General features: G+C 55.5%; 1 protein-coding gene across 4 annotated transcripts; it reads right to left on the bottom strand.

Moving 5' to 3' along the window:
- Positions 1 to 9022: 9022 nt before the first annotated feature.
- MAP1S (microtubule associated protein 1S) lies at positions 9023 to 23903 on the bottom strand. 4 transcript variants are annotated; one of them, XM_070586545.1, is made up of 7 exons: positions 23744 to 23903; positions 22580 to 22681; positions 21058 to 21140; positions 20153 to 20293; positions 17236 to 19591; positions 10146 to 10381; positions 9023 to 9268 (listed from the first exon to the last, which is right to left on the bottom strand). In XM_070586545.1, the coding sequence occupies exons 1-7, from the start codon at positions 23859 to 23861 to the stop codon at positions 9113 to 9115; spliced, it is 3192 nt and encodes a 1063-aa protein (XP_070442646.1). In that variant the 5' UTR covers positions 23862 to 23903; the 3' UTR covers positions 9023 to 9112. The 4 variants fall into 4 exon arrangements, with proteins under 4 accessions (XP_070442646.1, XP_070442647.1, XP_070442648.1 ...); XM_070586546.1 differs by having other exon boundaries at positions 21058 to 21171; positions 23744 to 23886; XM_070586547.1 differs by lacking the exon at positions 21058 to 21140 and having other exon boundaries at positions 23744 to 23886.
- Between the last annotated feature and the right edge of the window lie 380 nt (positions 23904 to 24283).

Genomic DNA, 24283 nt, shown 5'->3' with positions numbered 1-24283 from the left:
GCTCCCCGCCCCTCCCCCAGCCCCTGAAGAGGAAGTCCCAGCTGCTCAGTGGGGTGTCCAGGCAGCTGCAGGGCCCTTGTTCCGGGAGCTTCAGTGTTACCAGTCTCTTCTCGGTTCCTCAAAAAGACCAAGCCTCTGTGCCTGCGGGGCCCACAGCCGGACCTGGGGTGCCCTCCCTCTTCCCTGACATGGCTTAAAACTTCGCATCCTCACAAAGCTGTCCCTTATCCCTAGGCGGTGTGGGGGGCCTCGTCTGGCGCCCGGTGCTGCCCCACCGCACCTGACTGCGGGCCGTCGTCTCCTGGGTCTGCTCCCTCACTTGACACTTTCTGCCCTGTGAAGGCAGCATCCAGTATCTGTTGACTGATGAATGGCTGGATGTGGCACTCCACGGGGAGGACACGGTGGCGCAAAGGCCTGGAGGCTGATCTGGGTGTGGAAGCAACACAGAGAAATCAGGGGGCGGCTGTGGCTCAGGGTGAGTATCGGGGCGGGGCTGCCATGCGCGGGTGGCGCAGAGCCACTGCCCCGACAAGGTCACACACCAGGCTCCTGCCCAGGCTCCAGGGCCCCAGGTGCCTCGGCTGCTGCTGAGCTATTTTTAGTGCGTGCTTGGCAGCGGCTGGCCAGACAGCTGTCAGGGGGGACTGGAGGAGAGGGAGGGAGGGAGGGAGACAGAGGGGAAAGAGGGAGAAAAGGGAAGTGAGCGGGAGCCCCCGGGTCCCAAACTGTTGTACTTAGCACGCAGACTGGAGAGTCGGGAGAGTCGGAGGATGCCCTGGACCGCCGTTGGCAAACCACAGCCTCTGTGTCAACCGAGTTTGATGGAATGCAGCCATTTCCGTCGTTCAGCTGCCACAGCAGCGCTGAGCGGTCTGGACAGAGACTGCACGGCTCCCACTGCCAGAGCAATTCACTGCCCAGTTCCTCAGGGGAAACAGCATGCCCACCCTGCCCACCTAGGACAGAACTCGCTCTCTGGAGGTCAGTAGGCATTAGTTGATTTCCACCACTATTTCCACTTCTCCCTCCAGGTTCCAAGGAGGGTGGGCCTCTCAGCTCCTGAACTAGGCAGAGCCACGGGACCTGCTTTGGTCCATGAAGCGAGAGAAGTGGCATGTCACCTCCAGGTGGAAGCCCTTAGGAGCTGGTGCCTGATTCACCACGTCCCCTTCCCGTCTGGTCACCTGATACTTCAGGTGGTGGAAGTTCTGTCCTGCTGGGCTGCTGAGCGAGGGTGACGTGGGTCCTGGCAGCACCCGAGATCTGAGGGCAGGGGAAAGGCACCAGGGACTTAGGGCAAGAGCCCAGAGCTACCCCCCACCTATTCAAATAAAAATACAAAGTGGAGTTCTTTCTAGGAACTGAGGATGAATCAATGTCAGAACACCTATTAACAGGTCATAAAAAATGTAAACTTATGACCCCCGGTGCTTCTTCACTGCATTTTGAGGCTCCATTACCAGGCGCACACAAGTTTGGAACTGTTACAGCTTCTTAGTGAATTAAAAGTCTGATTTGATATTCTTTACTTCCAGTAATATACCAAAAATATACCCATATTAATAGTTATATCAGGTTTTTTTCTTCAGTATTTGCCAGGTTTATTTTTTCTCACCCTTTACTTTCAAATTTTCAACTGCTTTATGTTTAGATGTTTCTTGTAAATAGCATAAAACTTGAATTAAAATATAGCTTGACACTCTTTTGTCTTTCAACTGGAGGTTTTTTGTCCATTTACATTTATTGTAATTACTGGTGGCAAATTCTATTTATTTCCATCATCTTATTTTGGGCTATCTGTACTTGCTTCCCCATGGAAGGATTATTTGGGATTATTTCCAAATAACTCATTCTAATTTCCCCTCCTATTAGAGTGGAAGTTATAGACTAATTGTATTCTCCTGGTGTTCACTGTAACTCTTAACATTCCTGCTCTGCTCAACCAGGTAACACGTTACCCTCCCCTCAAACAACACAAAGGCGGTAAAACCTCACTCCACTCGGCTCTTATTTGCCATTCTTGTTTAAATTTAGTTTTAATCCTACACACAGTGAACATTATAATCTTTGTTAATGAAGGTGATGTTTCTTTAGCTGAACCCACATATTTCCCACTTTTGTGCTCGTCGTCCCTCCTGCATGTCAGCCCTCATTCCTGGGTCCTTTTCTTTCTGCCTGAAAAATTCCCTCAGAATTTGGTTCAGTAGTCTTCATTGCTCCCTCCTCCTCCACAGGTGTCTTGCTGGGTGAGCATTTCTGGGCTGCTGTTTTCTTTCAGCCCCTCGAAGATGGTACCCTCTGCGTCCTGTGTCCCTGCTCTGGGACTGAGGAGCCAGCTCTCGGGCTGTCACTCCTGACTCTCTGGTCAACTTTGGTTTTTCACACCTTCAGTTGTCTTTTTGTGTATCTTGCTTGGGATTTGGCTGGCTTTTTGAATACTGGTGAACCCATGTCCTTCATCAGTTCTGGAAAACTCCACCCTCATCCTCTTCCAAGTTTGGCTTCTGCTCTCTCCTGTCTCTTAACCTCCCGCCTCTCTTCCAGTGTTTGGGAAATTCCCTCACCTCCATCTTCCAGCTCACCAGCTTTCTCTCCAGCTGTCTCATATCCACTGTTAACCCAATCCAGTGTCTGAAATCCCAATTAGCTTTTAATTTCTTTTAGTTCTATTCAGCTCTTCTGCAAACATTACCGCCTCTTTCTTTTCCTTCACACTTCAGGATTAACACTCCAATTCTGGATCTGACGATGCCAACACTGGAGGTCTTAACTGCTGGTGTCTCTGCTGGCTCCCACTCCCGTTGATGGGTTGTGAGTTCCGATGCTGGCTCACACTTCCCAGGGGACGACTAGGGGAATTCCTTATGGCACGAGTTGAAGGTTCTTCCAGCAGCCCCCCAGGGTCACCACCACCCTGCACTGCTTTAAACCACGCTGTCCACTGGGTGGCTTCAGACACCCAGATAATGGAGTTGCAAAGTCACGTGAGGTCACAGAGCACAGACCCGATTCTCCCCCTCCCACTCCCAGCGGCAGGGTCGGAGGTGTCCAAGTTTCCTTTCCATTCCCGGGAAGATCTCACTTCGGTTTCTACTTCACCGTTGGAGGTCTCGACTTGTCAGACATACCATCTTGAAGGTCCGTGAAAATGGGAGACCAAACCCGCCTCGTCTGACATGAAAGCTGCTTCCCTCCTGGGCCCCTGCCTGCACGGACCTCTGGCCTCTCTTGCTCATCTTCTGGTTGCTTGCTGATCCATTAATCACGACAACCATCTTGCCCAGCGGTTGCAGGTGTTTTCATTGGGGATCCACTGCTGACCAGCAGCAGACATGGACAGTCTCCCACGCGCGAGTCTGGAGAGCCTGGTCCACGTAGACTGGAACCCCCAGACAGTGAGCGCGCAAGAGGGGCTCAGGGAGGAATCACAGCAAATTAAGGAGAAAAACCTGCCTGATGTGCTATTAAGACACAAAGTTACACCAGTGAAAGCAGCAAGGGGATGGTCGAGCTGGCAACAGAATTAGAGCAGATTCAGAGACAGATGCCAACACACACAGGCGCTCACTCGGGGGGAGGGAGCGTCAGCCAGGCCCTTGGGGTTGGGGCAATCTCCACGTCTCTCTCCATCCCAAAATAAGTCCTAGATGGATAAAAATAAAAGTTGAAATTATAAACAGAAAGAAAAGACCATGGGAGAATTTGTGCCAACTGTGGGAAAGGCCTCTCAGGGCACAAAAGACAGACATTTAAAGATTGTGGTTTGAAAACCATAAAAATAAAATGTTTACATCCAAACTGTTCATGAACAAAACTGAAAGGTAAATTTGGGAAAAAACAACACAAAAGCTTATTAAAGCTTATTAATGGTTAAGAGGATAAATTTTATGTTTTTCAGCACAATTAAAAAAATTTTTTTTACTTAGATTTTTTTTTATTGAGTTATTGATAGGTTACAATCTTGTGAAATTTCAATTGTACATTAATGTTTGTCAGTCATGTTGTAGGTGCACCACTTCACCCTTTGTGCCCACCCCCCACCCCACCTTTCCCCTGGTATCCACTAAACTGTTCTTGGTCCATAATTTTAAATTCCTCATATGAGTGGAGTCATACACAGATTATCTTTCTCTCGCTGGCTTATTTCACTTAACATAATTCTCTCAAGGTCCATCCATGTTATTGCAAATGGAATGATTTTGTTCTGTTTTGCAGCTGAGTAGTATTCCATTGTATATATGTACCACATCTTCTTTATCCATTCGTCTGTTGATGGGCACTTAGGTTGCTTCCACGTCTTGGCTATTGTAAATAATGCTGCAATAAACATTGGGGTGCACAGGACTTTTGGGATTGCTGACTTCAAGTTCTTTGGATAAATACCCAGTAGTGGGATGGCTGGATCGTATGGTAGTTCTATTTTTAGTTTTTTGAGGAATCTCCATACTGTTTTCCATAGTGGCTGCACCAGTTTGCATTCCCACCAGCAGTGTAGGAGGGTTCCTTTTTCTCCGCAACCTCTCCAACATTTGTTGCTATTAGTTTTAGATATTTTTGTCATTCTAATGGGTGTAAGGTGATATCTTAGTGTAGTTTTGATTTGCATTTCTCTGATGATCAGCGATGATGAGCATCTTTTCATGTGCCTATTGGCCATCAGTATATCTTCTTTGGAGAAATGTCTGTTCAGGTCTCCAGCTCATTTTTTGATTGGGTTGTTTGATGTTTTGTGATTGAGTTGTGAGAGTTCTTTATATATTATGAATATTAAGCCTTTGTCAGATATATGACTTGCAAATATTTTTTCCCAGTTAGTGGGTTGTTTTTTTGTTTCAATCCTGTTTTCATTTGCCTTGAAGAAGCTCTTTAATCTGATGAAGTCCCATTGGTTTATTCTTTCTGTTGTTTCCCTTGTCTGAGAAGACATGGTGTCCGAAAAGATCCTTTTAATACTGATGTCAAAGAGTGTACTGCCTGCGTTTTCTTCTAGAAGCCTTATGGTTTCAGGTCTCACCTTTAGGTCTTTAATCCATTTTGAGTTTATTTTGGTGAATGGTGAAAAAGAATGGTCAATTTTCATTCTTTTACATGTGGCTTTCCAGTTTTCCCAGCACCATTTGTTGAAAAGACTTTCTTTTCTCCATTGTATGCCCTCAGCTCCTTTGTCAAAGATAAGCTGTCCATAGATGTGTGGTTTTATTTCTGGGCTTTCAATTCTGTTCCATTGATCTGTGCACCTATTTTTGTACCAGTACCGTGCTGTTTTGATTACTGTAGCTTTGTAGTATGTTTTGAAGTCAGGGATTGTGATGCCTCCCGTTTTGTTCTTTTTTCTCAGGATTGCTTTAGAAATTTGGAGTCTTTTGTTGCCCCACATGAATTTTAGGATTCTTTGTTCTAATTCTGTAAAGAATGTCATTGGGATTCTGATTGGGATGGTGTTGAATCTGTAGATTGCTTTAGGTAGAATGGACATTTTAACTATGTTTATTCTGCCAATCCATGTACATGGAATGTCTTTCCATCTCCTTATGTCGTCATCCAATTCTCTCAGAAAGGCCTTATAATTTTCATTATATAGGTCCTTCACTTCCTTAGTTAAATTTACCCCAAGGTATTTTATTCTTTTTGTTGCGATTGTGAATGGTATTGTATTCTTGAGTTCTTTTTCTGTTGGTTCATTACTGGAGTATAGAAATGCTACTGATTTATGCAAATTGATTTTATACCCTGCAACTTTGCTGTAGTTGTTGATTACTTTTAACAGTTTTCCAATGGATTCTTTGGGGTTTTCTATATATAAGATCATGTCATCTGCAAACAGCGAGAATTTCACTTCTTCCCTCCCTATTTGGATTCCTTTTATTCCTTTTTCTTGCCTGATTGCTCTGGCCAGGACCTCCAGTACTATGTTAAATAAGAGTGGTGATAGAGGGCATCCTTGTCTCGTTCCTGTTTTCAGGGGGATGGGGTTCAGTTTTTGCCCATTGAGTATGATGTTGGCTATGGGTTTGTCGTATATGGCCTTTATTATGTTGAGGTAGTTTCCTTCTATGCCCATTTTGTTCAGAGTTTTTATCATAAATGGCTGTTGGATCTTGTCAAATGCCTTCTCTGCATCTATTGAGATGATCATGTGGTTTTTACTCCTCAGTTTGTTGATGTGGTGTATCACATTGATTGATTTGCAGATGTTGAACCATCCCTGTGTCCCTGGTATGAATCCCACCTGATCCTGATGTATGATTCTTTTGATGAATTGCTGAATTCTGGTTGCCAAAATTTTGTTTAGAATTTTTGCATCTATGTTCATCAGTGATATTGGCCTGCAGTTCTCCTTTTTCGTGCTGTCCTTTACAGGTTTTGGTATCAGCGTGATGTTGGCCTCATAGAATGTGTTAGGAAGTGTTCCATCTTCCCTAATTTTTTGGAATAGCTTGAAAAGGATAGGTATTAAATCCTCTCTGAAAGTTTGGTAGAATTCCCCAGGAAAGCCATCCGGTCCTGGGGTTTTATTCTTTGGGATGTTTTGATTGCTGTTTCAATCTCTTTCCTCGTGATTGGTCTGTTCAAATTGTCTGCCTCTTCTTGAGTGAGCTTTGGGAGATTGTAGGAGTCCAAGAATTTATCCATTTCTTCTAGGTTATCCATTCTGTTGGCATATAGTTTTTTGTATTTCTGCAGAGTCTGTTGTTATTTCTCCTCGCTCATTTCTGATTTTGTTTATTTGAGCTTTCTCCCTTTTTTTCTTTGTAAGTCTGGCTAGTGGTTTGTCAGTTTTATTTATCTTCTCAAAAAATCAGCTCTTTGTCTCATTGATCCTTTCTACTGCCTTTTTCGTTTCAATGGTATTTATTTCTGCTCTGATTTTTATTATTTCTCTCCTTCTGCTGACTTTGGGCTTCATTTGTTCTTTTTTCTCTAGTTCAGTTAGGTGTGCTTTACAATTAAAAATTTTAAGAAATTTTTAAAAGAATTTTGATGGATAAATGAGAAAAAGACAAATATCTAATAAACAATCAAAGCAGCTAATTAAAAATAAATAAATACTAGAAAACCTCCCTGGTAGTGAACGAAATGATTGAGATCAGGAGACAGCACCCACCACTTGACAGTTTGGCCAAAACAAAAACTTGGGGCGATGTGGCCTCATGGGTCCAGAGACCATCCTGAGACCCCGGACCAAGCCCATCCTGATCCGGCAGCCAGAGGCAAAGGGGCAAGGGGCCACGGCCTGCGGGCCCGACAAGGGGGCCAGCACCGGCGTCTCCAGGCAACATGCACGGCTGGTGCGAGCCCAGGCCAGCCGTCCTCGCCACTTCCCGTGCGTGGCGGGCAGTGTGTGTGGACGAGGGTGGTGCGAGGCTGCCACCCCAGGCTCCAGGTGCTGCTGCTCCACTGTCCCCAGGGCCAGGTGTGCGCTGAGCCTGGCAACTGAGGGCACCGGCTTCCTCAGCATCACCCAGGGTGCCCTCATGGTTCCTCTGTCCTCCGGGGTCCAGCATGGGCTCGCCTAGATGGCCACCTGCCCTTCCCGACTACCTGGCCTTCAGAGTCAAGCCCCGACACCCCACCCGAAGCAGCCAGGTCCCCAGAGCCAGCCCTTTGTGGAGCTCTCCAAGCACGCGCTGGCCCTGCGACTCCGACTCTGGTTGCTGTGGACTGATTTGTGTCCGGCACTCAGTCCCCGTGCTGGAGCCCTGCTCCTGACGGCACGGGCTGTGGAGCGGGCCTTTGAGAGGTCCCCAGGGCTGGATGAAGTCATGAGGGGGGCCCTCACGATGGGGTTAGTGTTCCTACGAGAAGGAACTCGAGAGCTTGCTCTCCCTCCCAGCGCGAGAGGACACAGCCAGAAGGCAGCTGTCAGCAAGCCAGGAAGCAAGCCCTCCCCAGACCAGCCCTGCCGGCTGCCCGACCCCGGACGGCCCTGCCCAAGCCGAGAGAAAGAAACATGTGCTGTTGGAGCCACCGGAACGCTCCAAGGCGCTGTCCGACACAGCTGGAGAAGGGCGCCCCACCGCCAACTGATCCAGGCCACTACCTCCAGGGGAGACAGCAGTGTGCTGACCAGTTAGGACAGACGACGGCGTGTTAGTGTCCTGGGGCCACCATCACCACCACAAACCGCAAACCGGGGGCTTAAAACAGGAGCTGCCTCTCCCCGCGGGAGGCCAGTGGTCTGAGACCGAGATGCGGACAGGGCCGGTCCCTCAGGAGGCTCCAGGGAGGGCCCTCCTCGCCTCCCCCAGCTTCTGGAGGCTCCGGGGCTCCCTGGCTTGTGGTGGTGTCCCCCCACAGTCCCTGCCTCCATCTCCACATGGCCCTCCTCCACGTCTGTGCCTCCTGTCTCTCCTAAGGACACATGTCACTGAATTTGGAGCCCATCCAGGCAGTCTCGTCTCCAAGCTCCCCTTTAACGACACCTGAAGACCCTAATCCTGCCCTGGCCATAGTCGCGGGTGCTGGAAGGCACACCTCGGGCACGCGTCCTGGGCTGCCAGGCACCCAGGGTGCCAGCGGTGCAGCCGGCGCCATCTCGGGGCCTCCGTCCACACAGAGAGGTTGGGTGGGGGTTCTTCAGGGAAGGGAGCTTGGTCACTCTGGGCTTCAGATGTCACTTTAAGACCTTTCTGCAGTGTCTCTCCTGCCAGGAGCACCGACTCTCTGGGAACAGAGGGCTGCGGAGCACAGAGCCTGGGGTTCACCACCCCCTCGGCCCGACTGGCTGTGGCGGGGGCCTGGCTGCTGCCTGCAGGGGCACCAGCTTCCGGCCTGTGACACCGCCACTCGTGGTCACCGAGTGGGGCTGGAGGGCTGCGTGAGCGGCCACCGCTAAGGCGCCACCTCCCCTGGGCCTGGGTTTTCCCATCTACGACACGGAGGGCAGAGCAGGCCTGACCTGGGGGCTACTGGGGATTCCGTGGGAGCTGCCCCCCAGGACCGGGGCCCGGGGGTGACGATGACCATCCCAGGTGCCGCCAAGTCACCCCTGACAGAAGGAACGGGGACCACAGCCAAGTAGAGGACCTGGTTTATTTCCGACGCAGGTGAGTCTCAGGACAGCACAGCAGCCCCCAGGCGAGGCGGGGCGGGGCGGGGTGGGGCGGAGCTAGAACTCCACCTTGCAGGCAGGGAAGGCCTCGTCCTGCATGGACACAGTGCTGTTGCTGCCCAGCACCGTGATGCCCAGCGCCTGGTGCCGGGCATGCGTCTCCTCATACCACTCATGCATGGCCACCGAGTCGAAGGTGGGGATCAGGGTCACCTGCGGGTAGGACGGAAGGAGCGACGGTGAGGGGAGCGCCCGCCGCCCTCCTGGCCCAGCTCCACGGGCCCAGGCCTCTCTTCTCTGCCCCCGTTCTCTCTTGCCTGGAGGTCTGCGGCTGGCGGCCCGCCTGTCCCTGAAGTCCTTTCTCTTCCTCTAGCACCCAAAGGGCCCTCTTACAGCCCAGGCGGCCAGGCCGCTCTTCTGTGAATCCCCCCTCATGCTTCCCACCAACCTCCCCACCGCCATGTCTCCCTCTTAGCTCACCCAGGCCTCCCTGCACCTCCTTGAATGCGCCGAGCCTACTCCCACCTCTGGGCCTTTGCCCCTACTGTACCTGCTGCCAAGACACTCCCTGGCAGCTGCTTGACGAGTTGCACGAGAGTCGCACGAGAGCAGGGGCGGCACACGCCCTGCGCAGGGCTGGGCGGGGGCCAGGGACCGGAAGATCCTCTCCACCCAAACTTGCCTCACCCTCCATTTCAATCTCACGGTCTCAAGCGAGCCTCACTCTCAAGGACAGTTTTCAACTGCCTCAGCCACACAGACACTGCACGCCTCACCAGTCCAGCTGGACCAATCCTAGGGGTCGGGGGGCGGGAGGTGACCGAGCCAGCCCCGCCCTTGTCCTCACCCGGGATTGCTGCAGACTGAGGAGGCAGTGGACGTGACAGGAACAGAGGCCTGACAGTGGGGGCTCCTGCGTCTGCCCTCATTCCTGTGTGCCCTTGGGGACGCGCCTTCTTTCTGAGCCCCGCGCCCTCCTCTGGGAGGTGGGGGAATCACTCAGGAGACCGTGTGGGTTCAAAAGGAAGACACCAGCAGGTGCTGGCCCTGCTTTGTGCCCAGACTGCTGGAGGCCTGGAGGGGCACGCACCTGGAGGTCCCGGTCCCACTGACGCTTGCCGGCCAGCAGCGCGTCCAGGACGGCCCGCATGCCCTCCTCCTTGCGCTGGTCCTGGCCACTGATGACGTAGCAGAGTGCCCGCACTCGCCGGAAGAACTCCTCGTCCACCAGGCGGGCGCTGCCCCCGCTCGGCAGGTAGGCCAAATCGAGGTAGATGGGGGAGCCAGGCGGAGCCGCTGACGCACCTGGCCGGCTGCCGCCTGACCCTGTGGGCAAGAGAGCAGGAGTCAGTTTGGATTCCCAGGACCGGGAAAGGGCCGAGACCCAGAGCCCAGGACGAGGCTCCCAGCTCCACCTGCACCTCTCCGAGCAGCTCCCTCCTTGTCAGGAGTCCTAATCTCAGCGTTTGATGATTGACAAGCCCTCCCTGGCAGGGGCAGTTACTCAGTGAACTCTGCAAACACCCTGGACCACCTCCTCAGTGCCTGGACCCTCCCTGGCCAGTCCCTGGAGACAGACATCCCCGGGAAGAAAGGTAGGGGCAATCAGAGAGGGCTTCTTGGAAGAGGCAGTCTTGGAGCTTGAGCCCTGAAAGCAGCTGGTGCCTGGAACACTCCATTGCTTCTGCAGCACCCGTCCATGCAGCTGTGTTTCCCAAGCCCTCCTGGCTCCGGGTGCTGGGACACGGCAGCAACCAAGACAGAAAATCCCTGCCCCAAGGGTGACGGAAAGCCAGTGCTGGGGTGGGAGGGACAGAGTTATCCGAGGGACAGCCAGGATGGGGCAGCCACTCTCAGGGCCTCGCCCACAGCCCTGAACCCAGAGCCTGTGCAAGGGGGACGAGGCCACCGCTCTGGATCAGTTCACTGAGGACACAGCTGGGTCTCACGCGCAGGAAGCCTGCCAGATGCCTGGCGCCTGACAGCCATGAAGAGCGCCCAGCTCAGAGGGCAGCCAGGGCATGTGCACAATGAATAAAATCCCAGCTTTGGGCAAGTGGCGCCCGCACTCAAAACTGGGGACTGTGGCAGCGAGGGTCTGAGTGGAGCCTCAGGAGGAAAAAGCCACGTTGGCCATGGAAGGCGTGAGGGAGGCAGGAGTGGCAGAGGCGGAAGGGCAGAGAGAAGACAGGGGGACCATGGGCAGGAGGACAGGGTAGAGGGGAGCCCAGCAGCTATAGCCCATGGGCCAAACACGACAGACACCTGCTTTGTCAGTAGTTTTGCTGGAGTGCACACGCACTCACACAGCTGCTTCTGTGCTACAGCTGCAGAGCTGAATATGGGACAGAGACCGCCTGGCCTGCAAAGCTGAAAATGTCTACCCCGGCCCTTTAAGACAGGCTGCTGACACCAGCATGGAGGGTCAGTTTACCTGAGGTGGTGGGAATGGGAGACCCCAAGTGGCCAAGACCGTGGCCTCTCTGGAAAAAGGCCAAATGCCCCAGACAACAGAACTTTAGATGACCCCCACCCTCTGGGGCCAGCCTTGCCCACGGGCCCTGGGGGCCACCATCTCCCTCCCGCTGTGCTGGGAACCCCTGACCTGCCGAAGGGCCCAGGGGCCCATCAGGTGCCTCCTTTGGAATCTGCCCAAGAAAGACAAGAGGTGGCAGCTCAAGCAGGTGCTGAGGCTAGGAGAGAATCGAGAGCCCAGGACAGCCAGGAGCCAAGGACAGGTCACGAGGGGGGAGAAGCGGAGACGTCCACCAGCTCCATGAGGGCAGGCCCACCCCGGGCACTGGAAGAGGGCCCAGGCCAGGGCGAGCGCTCAGCACCATGAGCTGGAGGTGCTGCCTTCACCAGCATAACTGGTCTCTCCCCAGCCCTCCCTAGGCAATTCTAGGCCTGCGCTGACCAACGCAGTGGACAGCAAGCACTGCCACATGGCACGTGTGACCGAGACCAGCTGGGAGGGCACTCCAGGCTCTCAAGACGTGCTCTGGGAAAGAGAAAGAGGAACTATCGAGTCATTTCTTCTCTTGATTACACATTGAAATATCACTTTGGTGTAGTATGCAGGAAAGAACACAGCAAGAGGATTCTGGGACAATGGCACAGTAAGAAGCACCAGGAATCTGTCTCCTGTGCTGGCAGCCCCTCCCTGTAAGGGTGAAGCAAGCTACCTGCAATGTAAAGGACTGTGCCGTTTTGGGGGGGGGGGGGGGGGTGAGGAAGATTGGCCCTGAGCCAACATCTGTTGCCAATCTTCCTCTATTTTTTGTAGGTGGGATGTCGTCACAGCATGGCTTAAGGAGTAGGTCTGCACCCTGGATCCAAACCTGTGGACCCCTGGCCACCAAAGCAGAATACACGAATTTAACCACTGTGCCACTGGGCAGACCCCGGACTGTGCATTTCTTATTCTTCTTCCCATCCCCCCTTCATTTTTTTTCTTTTTCCCCTTTTGGGAGCCAGACATTTAAGGATTAGACATTCAAAAGCAACCGCATATATACGGGAATTTAGAAAGTCACCATGCGTGCCCAGGGAAAGGTGCAGGCACAGCAAAGATCTGAGAAGACCTTACATTCATACCCCAGACTGATGGCCAGCACAGAGACAGCCCACTACAGCTAAACAAAAAAGCCACAGCAAACCCTGGGGAAAGATGAAATTTGGATCACCAGAGTTACCACATTATTAAATTCAAATGACCAGTTTTCAACAGCAACAAAAAAAATCACAAGGCACCCAAAGAAAGAAAGAAAGGCCCATTCAAAGGGAAAAAATCAATCAAAGAAACCATCCAGATGGCAGACTTACTAGACAAAGACTTTAAAAACAACAGTCTGAAAGAGACTCAAAGAACTAAACGAGGACGTGGAGACAGCCAAGAGAATGATGTATGAACAAAACAAAAATAAGGAAACATAAAACAAAAAAATAAATGAAAAATTCTGCCACCAGAAAGCACAATAACTGAAATGAAGAAAATTCACTAGAGGGACTCCATTCAAGGTCTGAACAGGCAGAAGAACCAGGAATCCTGATGAGAGGACAATGGAAACTGAGTTCCAGGAAGAGAAAGAGAAATGAGTGAAGAAAGTGAAGAGAACCAAAGGCACCTGTGGGACACCCTCAAAAGGACTAACACACACATTACAGGACTCTCAGGAGGAGAGACAGGGCAGAAGGATCATTTGAAGAAATAATGGCCAAAAGTTCCCCATATTTGAGGAAAGACATGAATATAAACACCCAGGAAGCTCGATGCACTCCGAGCAGGACGAACTCCAACAGACCCACACTGACTGAGACACACGGTGCCAAACCCGCTCTAGTCAAGCTGCTGAAGACGAGATGAGGAGCAGCCCTGCGGGAGGAGCAGGAGAAACGGGAATCCACAGCTGTAGATGCTTACACCGAAAAGAGGCCCTCAAATCAGCCGCCTCACATTACACCTCAAGGAAACAGAACAAGAACAAAGAAATTCAAAGACAGGAGAAGCAAGGAAATAATACAGATTAGAGCAGAAATTCTGAAAGAGAGACTAGAAAAACAACACAGAAGAAAATCATCAAAACCAAAAGTTGGTTCTTTGAAAAGATTAACAAAATTGGCAAATCTTTAGTGGATGGACTAAGGAAAAAAAGAGAAGACTCAAATGAGTAAGATCAGAAATGAAAGCGGGGACGCGACTGCTGGTTCTATGGAAATTAGCATTAGGAGAGCAGAACGGACTGCTGCACACCAACAAAGCGGATAACCTCGAGGAAATGTTCAAGTTCCTAGAAACAAGAAACCCACCAAGACTGGATCACAAAGAAATAGAAAATCTGAACAGACCTCTAACTAGGTAAGGAGACTGGATCAGTAATCACAAGCCTTCTGGGCTTCAAGCAAACATTTAAAGAACTGACACCAATCCTTCTCAACGTTTCCAAAAAACGAAGAGCAGGAAACACGTCCTAACTCATTCTACGAGGCCAGCATTACCCTATACCAAGGTTAGGCAGAGACACCACCAAGAGAGAAAACTACAGACCAACATCCCTTTGGAACACTGACGCAAAAGGCCTCAACAAAATACCAGCAAACCGAATTCAGCAGCATATTAAAAAGATTACACACCATGACCAAGCAGGATTTATTCCTGAGATGCAGGGATGGTTCAACATATGAAAAACCAGTGTAGGAAGAATGAAGGAAAAACCCCATCTGGATCATCTCAAGTGATGTGGAAAAGGCACTTGATAAAACCCAGCACTATTCCATGATAAACACACTCAACAAACCAGGAACGGAAGGAAACCACCGTAACATAACAGCAACCACATGTGGAAACCCACGGCTCACATCACACTGTACGGTGAGGGACAGAAAGCTCCTCCTCTGAGACCAGGAACGAGGCGAGGGTGCCACTCTCACACTTCAAGACAGCGCTGGAAATCCTAGCCAGGGCAGCAGGCAAGAAAAAGAAAGAAAAGGCCTCCACACTGAAAGGGAGAAGGGAAGTGACCTCTGTTCACAGATGACACGATCTTACATGCAGAAAATCCTAAAGACTCCACACACATAAAAGAAACCTGTTAAAACTAATAGATGAAGTCAGCAAAGCAGCTGGATGCAAAATCAACACACAAAAATCAGCTGTGTTTCTACACACTACAATGAGCAATTCAAAAAGGAAACTAAGAAAACAATTTCACTTACAATAGTATTAAAAAGAATAAAATATTTAGGAATTAACTTAACCAAGGAGGTAAAATATTGGTACGTGAAAATTACAAGACATTGCTGAAAGAAATTAAAGACATAAATTAATGGAAAGACATCCCGTGTTCACGCGTTTAGACTTCACATCGTTAAGATGTCAGCACCGTACAAAACAATCTAGAGGGCCAATGAGACCCCAGTCAAAATCCCAATAACGTTTTTTGCAGACACAGAAAAACACACTCTAAAATTCACGTGGAATCTCAAGGGACCCCAAATAGCCAAGACAATCTTGAAAAAGAACAAAATTGGAGGACTCACATTTCCTGATTTCTAAGCTTACCACAAAGCAACAGTACCGAGACAGAGTGGTGCTGGCACAAGGACAGACATACAGACCCAAGGAACAGAACAGGGAGCCCAGAAATACACCCTGGCATATATGGTCAAAGGATTGTTGACAAGGGTGCCAGAGCTTCCAATGGGGAAAGCGCAGTCTTTTCAGCCACTGGCGCTGGAAAACTGGATCTCCACACCACAGCGATGAAGCTGGATGCTTCTTTAGCACCACGTACAAAACTAATTTAAAATTAATCAAAGAGAAAAATGTGACAGCTAAAATTATAAAGTTATTAGAAGAAAACATATGGCAAAAGCTCCCTGACACTGGGTTAAGCCATGATTTCCTGGATATAATACCAAAAGCACAGGCAACAAAAGAAAAACAGACAAACTGGACTCCATGAGAATTAAAAACTTTTGTGCATCAAAGGACACTACCAACAGAGTAAAAAGACCACCCACAGAATGGACAAAATATTTGCAAATCATATATCTGATAAGGGATTAATATCCAGAATATGTAGAGAACTCTCATAACCCGACCACAGAAAGACAGACAACCCAACTCCAAAACGGGCAGAGACGTGGCTAAACGCTCTCCAAAGAGACAGACGCCCGGCAGGCCCAGGAAAGACACTCCACATCGCTGTCCACCAGGGAAATGCCGATCAAACCTCAAGGCAGCACCAGCTCACCGCCACCGGGACGCCGCTATCAAACAGCCATGAGACAAGTGTTGGCGAGGACGCGGAGAAACTGGAAACTCTGTGCACTGTGGTGAGAATGTAAACTGGTGCGGCCACGTGGAAAACTGTGGCAGTTCTTCAAAAAAATTCAACATAGAATGACCCTATGCTCCAGCAATCCCACTTGGGGTATAAACCCCACAGAACTGCGAGCAGGGACTGAGAGGCGTTTGTACGTGCCGGTCCAGTCACCACAAGCTGGAAGAAACCCACGTGTCCATCAAGGGATGAACGAAGCGCAGTCCATCCACACACTGGAATACTGAGCAGCTCGAAAAAGGAAGGGAATTCTGCCACGTGCTCCAGCATGGATGAGCCCCGAGCGAGTGACGCTCAGTGAAATAAGCCCGATGCAGAAGGGCAAACACTGGGATTCCGTCAGACGAGGTCCCTAGAGGAGTCCGACTCACAGGGACAGAAAGCGGAAGGGAGGGTACCAAGGGCCGGGAGTTGGCATTTAATGGGACAGTTTCAGTCTCAACAGATGAAGGGAGTCCTGGAGACGGATGGTGGGGGCGGCTGTACAAGAAAGGGATGTGCTGAATGCCACTGAACAGCGTGCTGAAAAATGGCCAAGGTGGTAACTTTTATATTATGTATATTTCATCCCAGTTTTTGAAAACTGGAGAAAAAAAGCACAGCAGGCCTGAGACTCTGTCCTTAGAAGCCTCACCCTCTGGCCCTTGGCTGGCGTTTGGGAACCGACTTCAGAAGGGTTCCCCCTCTTCCGGAAAGGGTCGGGGTGCACGGTGCCGGCGTGGCTCGTGCTGAAGACCCGCCGCCCCTCCTGCGGAGTCCGCGATTCTGGGACTTGACCAGCCCCCGACAGAGACCCTGGGAGATCTCAAAGGAGATCCCGGGTGGACAACACTTCACACGTGTCATCGCAGCTTGTTGATGGGGGAGTTACACCCGCGGTGCGACTCCACCGCGAGAAGGCTCTAGAAGCTTGTGCCTGGTTTCCTGGCACACCCCTGTGCCGTTCCTGCTGTATCCTCTTGTTCTAATACACCTCAGCCACGAGCACGACGAGCGCCTGAGTTCTCCCTGCCAACCACAAACTGGGAGGTGGCCTCGGGAACCTCAACACAAACGGGTTAAAGAAAGCACAGCGCTGCCATTAGTGCCGCCCACTTCTCTTGCCAACCCGGCTACTAGAAGCAGCCCACTCACACGTGTGCTGTTTCCACTGACAGCACTGCCTGCACGCCCTGGAACCACAAGTGCCCCATCAGTGAGGCCAGAGCTTCAGTCTTACAGGAGAAACTGAGGTCCAGAGAGGGTGGCGGGAGTGGCGGAGGCCACACAGCAAGCAGAGAATAAGAGAACTTGGGCTGGTAACCCACTGCAGGACTCCAGCCCCCAGGTACTTACCAGATGGGCCCCGACTGGTGGTCTTGGGGACCGAGGACTTTCTAGACAGGGGTGCCCGACCTCCCTTGTCACTGGGCTCGCTCCGGGCGCTGAGTGGCCGACTGGCCCGGTCCCCACCAGCCAGCCCCTTGGTCTTGGCAGTGGTCAGTGGAGAGGCTTTGGGGGCAGCAGTGCCAGGGCTGGGGCGGGCCAGGGACTTCCGCGCACGGCTGAGGCCATCTGTCAGCCGGGCCTGCTCCGGGGGCAGCATCTCAGGGTCCACCATACAGATGCTCGGTGGGGTGGGCAGCGGTGGGGGGAATTTGAGGGGGTCGGGTAAGGGGTCACGGCGAGGGCCCCCAAAGCCCTCCGTGTCCTCGTCAGAGTCGGCAGTGCCAGGGGTGGCAGGCAGGGGGTCTGAGTCAGACAAGGTGGGCAAGGACTCGCTGACAGATGTGGGTGGTGTCTCCTCGGCCCCTGGGGCACTGGCCCGCTCCTGGGACCGGGCGCTGCTGTCGTTGGAGCTGCCTGGGGATGCTGGGGCCGGCAGCAGGGGCACGGCCTTGCGGTGCTCAAACTCGCAGGGCGACACCAGGCACAGGTCCACGTCATGTGGGGAGGCCGAGCGCCGTGCCCGCGGGCCTCGAAGCGGGAGGCTCAGCCCAGCCTCACTCGTGGTGGCGGATGGCGGTGGCAGCACCTGCTCGAAGGAGACGGACAGGGACTCGTCCACCTCTGTGGAGTGTGGGGAGCCCACCTCAGCAGGCAGCGAGGGCGTGGTCACTGTGGGTGAGGCATCCGGCCCGGCCTCCCCGCCCCGCAGCGGGCTTAGGGACAGCCGCCCGCTGCCCTCGGTCGGGCCCTGGGGGGCTCCGGGGGGCGAGGGTGTGCATGGCTGGGGGCTGCTGGTGGCCAGCAGCAGCTCCAGTGCCTTCTCCCCGAAGCTGCCGCCGTCCTCCCCGGCTGGGCTCAGCCCCAGCTCCAGGCTGCTCTCCTGGCTGGGTGTTGCCACCAGTGGGGGGGCTGGGGAGCTGCAGGCCTCGGCGGGTGGGCTGGCCTCTTGGCCCCGGAAGCTGGGGGGGCTGCGGGGCCCATTCTCCGCTGGTGGCACAGCTGGGTGGGGGGTGTTGGGTGCTCTGCGGGGCTTGGGGGCTGCCTGGGCACCGGTCTTCTTGACACTGACCACAGCAGAGGCTGCCCGGCGCACCTCCCGCGGCTGGGTCCGAGCGGTGCTCAGCTTGGGGTCCTTCTTCACTTCCCGGGGGGGCCTGGCCTCCTTCTCAGCCCTGCGAGGGGCCTCAGCCCGTGGGGGCTCCTTCCGGGCCACCGCAGGGCGCTCCTGGGCAGGCCTGGCAGGTGTTGTCATCCGGCTCTCTCTTCTCAAGCTGTCCCGGGAGCCCACACTTTCCTTGCTCTCAGCTCGCCGAGGCCCTGCCAGGTCCTGGGGGGTCACCACAGGCTCCCGCAAGAACCCCAAGTGCTGCAGGCGGACCAGGCCATCCAGGAGGCGGGCGGGCGGCGTGCAGCCAGGGAACAGCACGCGCACCACTTTCTCAGTGGGGCCCGCGGGGTGCCACACCAGCAGGGCACACACGGAGACCGGCGGTCTGTCGGCAGCAGCCGAGGGCGGGTGCAGCACGTACATGTCAAGCCGGCCCACGCCCATCTTCTGGAAGAGCACGGTGGGCTCAGCAGGCAGCGGCCCGCGGGTCAGAGGCAGGGGCGTGATGCCAAGCCGGGCCAGGAGGCTCAGGGCCAGCTCTGCCTCATCCTCGCCACGCACCAGACGCGAGGCAGCCACCCGGGCGTTGAAGAAGACGACCCCAAGGCTGGGCGAGACGAGCCTGCGCAGCCTGTCGTCCCCGGAGCCCCCGCTGGCCACTGCCTCGTCACGCTCAGCCAGCTTGCGCCGCAGCAGACTGTTGAGGCCGGGGAGGCTGTCGGCGCCCGCGTGGGTCACCAGCACGGCGTCCACCCGGTCCAGGTGCCGTACCAGCTTCCAGAAGCTCGACTTTGGGTTCGAGCCGCCGTTGACCAGCACAGTGAAGCCGTTGACGGCAAAGAAGGCAGCATCACCGAGGCCACCGGGGAAGATGTAGCAGCAGGGCCGGGCAAGCCTGAGGAAGCCCACGGAGGCCGGCGGCTCGAGCAGCTCAAAGGGGGATGGCGGCTCCAGCACCTCGGCCACGTACTCCAGAAACTCACGCAGGCCCTCAGAGGCCGGCCCCTGTGCTGGAGGGTTCAACCGCAGCTGCAGCATGCCCTGGAGGCCGGGCACCTCGGGGACCAGCTCGGCCCAGTCACCAAAGGTTGGGCAGGTGATGGTGAGCTTGGGCAGGTCTGCGTGTGGGGGTGCGGAGGCCAGGAGATCCAGGATCTGCAGAGGAGCAGACAGTTAAGGGGCCACCTGGAGCCAGGGGACACCCAGCCCATTGGGAGAAGAGCAAGGATATCCCCGCCCTGCCTCCTGGGGCTGGGAGGGTCGTTCGCCTGCCCTCATCACCCTCCGGACAAAACCCAACCCTCCCCACAGCCCTCGAGGGCCCATGGTCCTGCCTCACCACTGGTCCCCCTCCCTACCATCACCCTCACTCGCTACAGTGTGAACACCTGGCCTGCGCGAGTTTTTCCTCATTTGCCCCGCCCAGTCTAAGGGCGCTCCATAAGGGACCTGTCTAGCTCTCTCCCAGCTGGGACCCGGAATCTGGGGTGCCACTTGAGGCCTCTGGGACATCTGCTGATCTACAGCCCCTGCCTCGAACCACACACTGTAGTGGATGACGGGACTGGGCCCCGACAACATGCAAGGAGGGACACGTGTCAGCACCATCATTCCACAGAGAGGGAGGGGATGGGGCCCAGGGGGACAGCAGTTGGCCAGGCCACGCAGCCTGATGAGGATGAGGCAGGATTCAGAGCCAGGGAGGTGGCGGCTTACTTCTTTGTCCCCCAGGACCTGGAGGAAGTGGCGGGACGAGAAGCCCCCCGTCTGGAGCAGCAGCTCCCCCGTCTCCTCCAGGCAGGGCCCAGCCAGCACCAGCAGCTTGTGAGGGGAAGGGTCCAGCAGAAGGTCCCGGAGCTGAGGGGAGGGGAGACTGTTAAAGGCCTTATTCTGTGCAGTGACATAGCCAGCACCCCACTCTGGGGCAGCCCCCAGTCCCACATCTACGTATAACCACCCCACAGCCAGGCCAGAGAAGCTGGGAGGGTAGCCTCTGGGCACTCCCCTCCCCCCAACAAACCCCAGCTCATCCTACAAAGCCTGGCTCCAGTGCCCCCACCTCCCGGAAGCCCTCCGTACCCTTGATGGGCCCCCTCAAGTCCACCTCTCTCCCGGCCCAGCCCCAACGCCATGAAGGAGGTATCTGTGTCTGGCTCTGGCTCCTTCAGAGCCCCTTGAGGGAGCAAAAGGGAGTATTTTTGATGAGAGGAGTCAACGACACAAGGTCTCTGGAGGGGTGCCCCAGGGCTCTATCTTTCTCGTCTTCCTCACGGACGCGCCCTTCTCTGGGAGAAGGGTGCAGACGCCCAAAAGCCGGAAGCACTGCAGTCGATTCAGACAAGTCCTGGGGCTGGCTCAGCGCAAACATCTTCAGGTCCTACCTGCCCTAGCCCACTCCTTCCTCCCAAACTCCCACCTCTGCTCCACCCTCTCATCGCCGCTCCTGAGGAGGGAATAACTTGAGGCTGGAGCCCCCGGGGAAGGTTTCCCGGGGGAGGAGATGCTGCTGCTGGGTGTTGAGAAGAGGATTTCGGGCAGCAAAAAGTCCGGGACACAGGAGGTCAGGCCGGGGATGGCGTGCTTCCAGTAGCCCGCTCCCTCCAGCAGCTGCCCTTCCCTACCTCGTCACACAGCGACTTGTCTGATGGGTTTAGGAGGACCAGCGTCTCCAGGGTGTCTCCGCGGTGGTGCAGGCTCCGCTGGCCTGGGGGCAATTGGGCCCTGTGAGTTTGGGGCTGGGCCACGTGCAGGGGGTCAGGCTGTCCTGGGGTTGAACCGGGCCTCCCTGAGTTGACCCCAGGCAGCCCCAAGCCCCTCCAAGCCTCCATTTCCTGGGAACCCCAGCCAGGGGTCATCTGGGGGTTAACAGACACATGGCACAGCCACAGGCCTGGATGAGGCAAGAACAGGAAACCCGCCTTGGCAGGCCACACGCTGGAAACAGCAGTGACAACAGGGCCTCCACTGCCTTCGGGGCCCGATTTGCAGCCGTCAGCCCTATGGGGGAACACCATCGCCACCACCACTGCATAAGCAAGGCCCAGGGAAGGCCGAGGGTCCACCAGGAAGAGGCCACGGCCTCGCAGGCCTCGGCCCTGCGTGCCTGAGGGTCAGGAAGTGGTGGGTGGGGCTGGAATGAGGGCGGCGTGAGGAGCTGAGCACAGGGAGGCCTCATGGACCACGGAGAGGGGAGTGGGGTTAACTCCGGGATCCCAACCGTGGTCTGTCCCCAGAGCCCAGATGTGTTTCAAATCTGGCACATGAGGCCCTGGAGCTAAAGGCCAGGGCCCTCCAGTGCTGCTCTGCCTTCATCAGTTTACCACACGCTCCTGTCACAGGCTACTGCCGCACTCAGGAGAGAAAACCAAGGCATGGAGGGGGCTAGCGGCCACCAAGGTCACACAGAACAAATGGGATTTCCAGCTCCCCCCACCCTGTGAGGGGTCAGGAAGCCACCCAGAACCGCTGGGACAATGAGGTGATGGACACTTCCTTCCCCTCCTGCAGCAGCCGGGAGGTGACTCAACAGGCCAGCGGAGGCGGAGGCGCGGGCGCCACTGGGCTTGGCTTACCCAGGCTCAGCCCAGAATCCCCAGGGAGCCATGGGCCACGTGCCGCTGGCCCAGGCATCCCCACCCCTCCTTGATCTTGTTCCTTTCTTAACTCCCCATCTATTGAGCACCTACGGTCTACCTGGTCCTGTGCAGGGGTCACAGCCACGAACCAGACACGGTTCCTGCCACATGGGGCCCACACTCCACTCTCCAGGCCCCTCGGCAGCCTCTTACTTTCCCAGTGTCCTGTCCCTTTGCCTGAGCCCTTCCCTCCACCTGCCACCTCAGCCACAGCTGCTCTCATCCAAAATGCCCCCTCCTGGGTGGGCTCCCTGTCCCCCACCCCTCATCTGTAAAATGGGGACAAAACCACAAGTTCCTGCATTGTGGGTTATTGAGGACTGAGGAAGTCAGCGCTGCGACAGGGCTCACCCCTGCTCCGCCCCCGGCAGATCGCGCTGTACTATTACTGTTGTTGTCTACAGCCGTACCCAACCCCAGGCCTGGCACAGAGCTGGCACTCAGAGAACACTTGCCCAGTGAATGAGTGTACATGGAACAGCGGGGGCACCGGGGTGCCCAGCCTCACCTTTCACGATGCTGGAGAAGGTGGCCGAGTGCCGGGACACGAAGACCTTGAGCTGCTCATCAAGGCTGCAGACGCCAGGGTCAACGTCCCAGGACCGGATGCCTGGCAGGGGGTGGGGGTGCCAAGGGAAGCGAGGTGGGAAATCAGCTGGGCTCCCCAGCTCCCAGAATGTTTCAATGACTGGCACCTGGCAGGTGGGGGCAGCCCAGCCCAGGACAGCCTGGAGACTGAGGACCACCCGAGTGCTCTTGACCCCACTGTATCAAGGAACCCAAAGCGTAACCTGGCATTTTACAGAGACTCAGGACACCAGCAAGAACGCCCCCGCTCAATGGTCATCTTGTCCCCTCCATCACCTCCTCCACCCTGCCGGCCACCTTCCCACCTCTCCTCCTTTGCACCCGCTGTTCCCACGGCCCTGAGGCCCTTTCCCCGCTTCAGGTGCTAAGACCCACTGTCCTCTCAGCCTTCTGCATCCTTCTGAGCACTCCCGACAGCTCAAAACTTGCGGCATCTCCTCCCTGACTTTGGGTCCACTCCCCACCAGACTGTTGGCCTCGCGAGGGCAGGCCTGGGCCTGCGGGGGAGCATCCTCCAAGCAGGGGAGCCGAGCTGTGTGTGCCACCAGGTGACTTTCCAGGCGATGGACCCCAGGCCCTGCCCGCCTGTGACGGGGGTGTGAAGGCCCTCCGACCGCGGTGGCGGCGGCGGGTGCACCACGCCCGCCAGTCCCGCCACGCCACCTGCAGCAGGTGAACCTCGCAGGTGCACCTATGACTCACCCCCCGGGCGCGGGCCGGCCCGCCCACACCCCACTTAGCAGCTCCTCCCGGAGCACCAGAAAGTGGGCCCCGGGGCTGCGGCCCGGCCTCGCCAGCCCTGCTCCCCGCCCCGGAGATGCGGCTGCCCGGGCCCGGGGATTCCAGGCGACCCGGCCTCCCCTCGGCGGGCGGGACGCGGAGGCGGCGCCCACCCTGCCCAACCGCGGGGGGCCCAAGGCCGGGCCCGGGTCCCTCCCCGGTCTGCAGCCGGTGGGCGGCGCGGCCCCGCCCGGGCCCGGACGGCCTCCTCCGCCGGCGCCTGACAGCGAGGCCCCGAGCCCCGCCCGCCCCGGGCCCGGCCCCGGCCCCGGCCCCGGCCCCGGCCCCGGCCGCGCCGCCCGACCTCGCTCGAGCTCCTCCAGCACGTAGGCCAGCAGCCCCGGGCCCGCGCACTCGCCGCCCACCACGAGCAGCAGCGAGCTCGGCGCCCCGACCTCCGGACGCCCAGCCGCCGCCGCCATCTTCGCGCGCCCCGCCGCGCCGAGCGCCGCCCCGCAGGCCCCGCCCCTTAAAGGGCCGGACCGGAAGGGCTGCAGACCCCGGCCGGAAGCCCCTCCGCGGGCCTGCCGACCCCTGGACCTGGGAGCTGGGGGCGCGGGCGCCCAAGGGGTGGGAGGCCTGAGTCTCTGCTTTGGGCCCGCCCTCCCAGTGACCGTTCATTCATTCAACAAGCTTGACTACACGCCTCCCACAGGCCGATCACAATCCCTGCCCTCTGGGGGCTCACCTCCCAGCACAGTGGGCCCAATCAGAACCAGACCCAGATGCTCCCAGATGCTCCCAACCGCCTAGGTCGGGGCTGGAACAGAGAAAAGAAAGGCATCTTGTAGCTAGGGCTTTGAGGGATGTGTAGGAGTTTGCCAGGTATGGGTGGTGGGGCAAG

Source organism: Equus przewalskii, chromosome 20 (genome assembly GCF_037783145.1).
Source record: "Equus przewalskii isolate Varuska chromosome 20, EquPr2, whole genome shotgun sequence".
Lineage (NCBI taxonomy): Eukaryota > Metazoa > Chordata > Mammalia > Perissodactyla > Equidae > Equus > Equus przewalskii.
The sequence above is the reverse complement of the archived record's forward strand: the minus strand, read 5'-3'. Positions and strand labels throughout refer to the sequence as shown.

Excerpts from the sequence above, each read along its gene's own strand:
- MAP1S (XM_070586545.1), bottom strand. The coding sequence starts at position 23,861 with ATGGCGGCGGCGGCTGGGCGTCCGGAGGTCGGGGCGCCGAGCTCGCTG. Across the intron at positions 22,682-23,743 it reads GCTGGAGGAGCTCGAGCGAG|GCATCCGGTCCTGGGACGTT; the intron begins GTCGGGCGGCGC and ends ACCCCCTGCCAG. Across the intron at positions 9,269-10,145 it reads AGTGGGACCGGGACCTCCAG|GTGACCCTGATCCCCACCTT; the intron begins GTGCGTGCCCCT and ends TCCTACCCGCAG.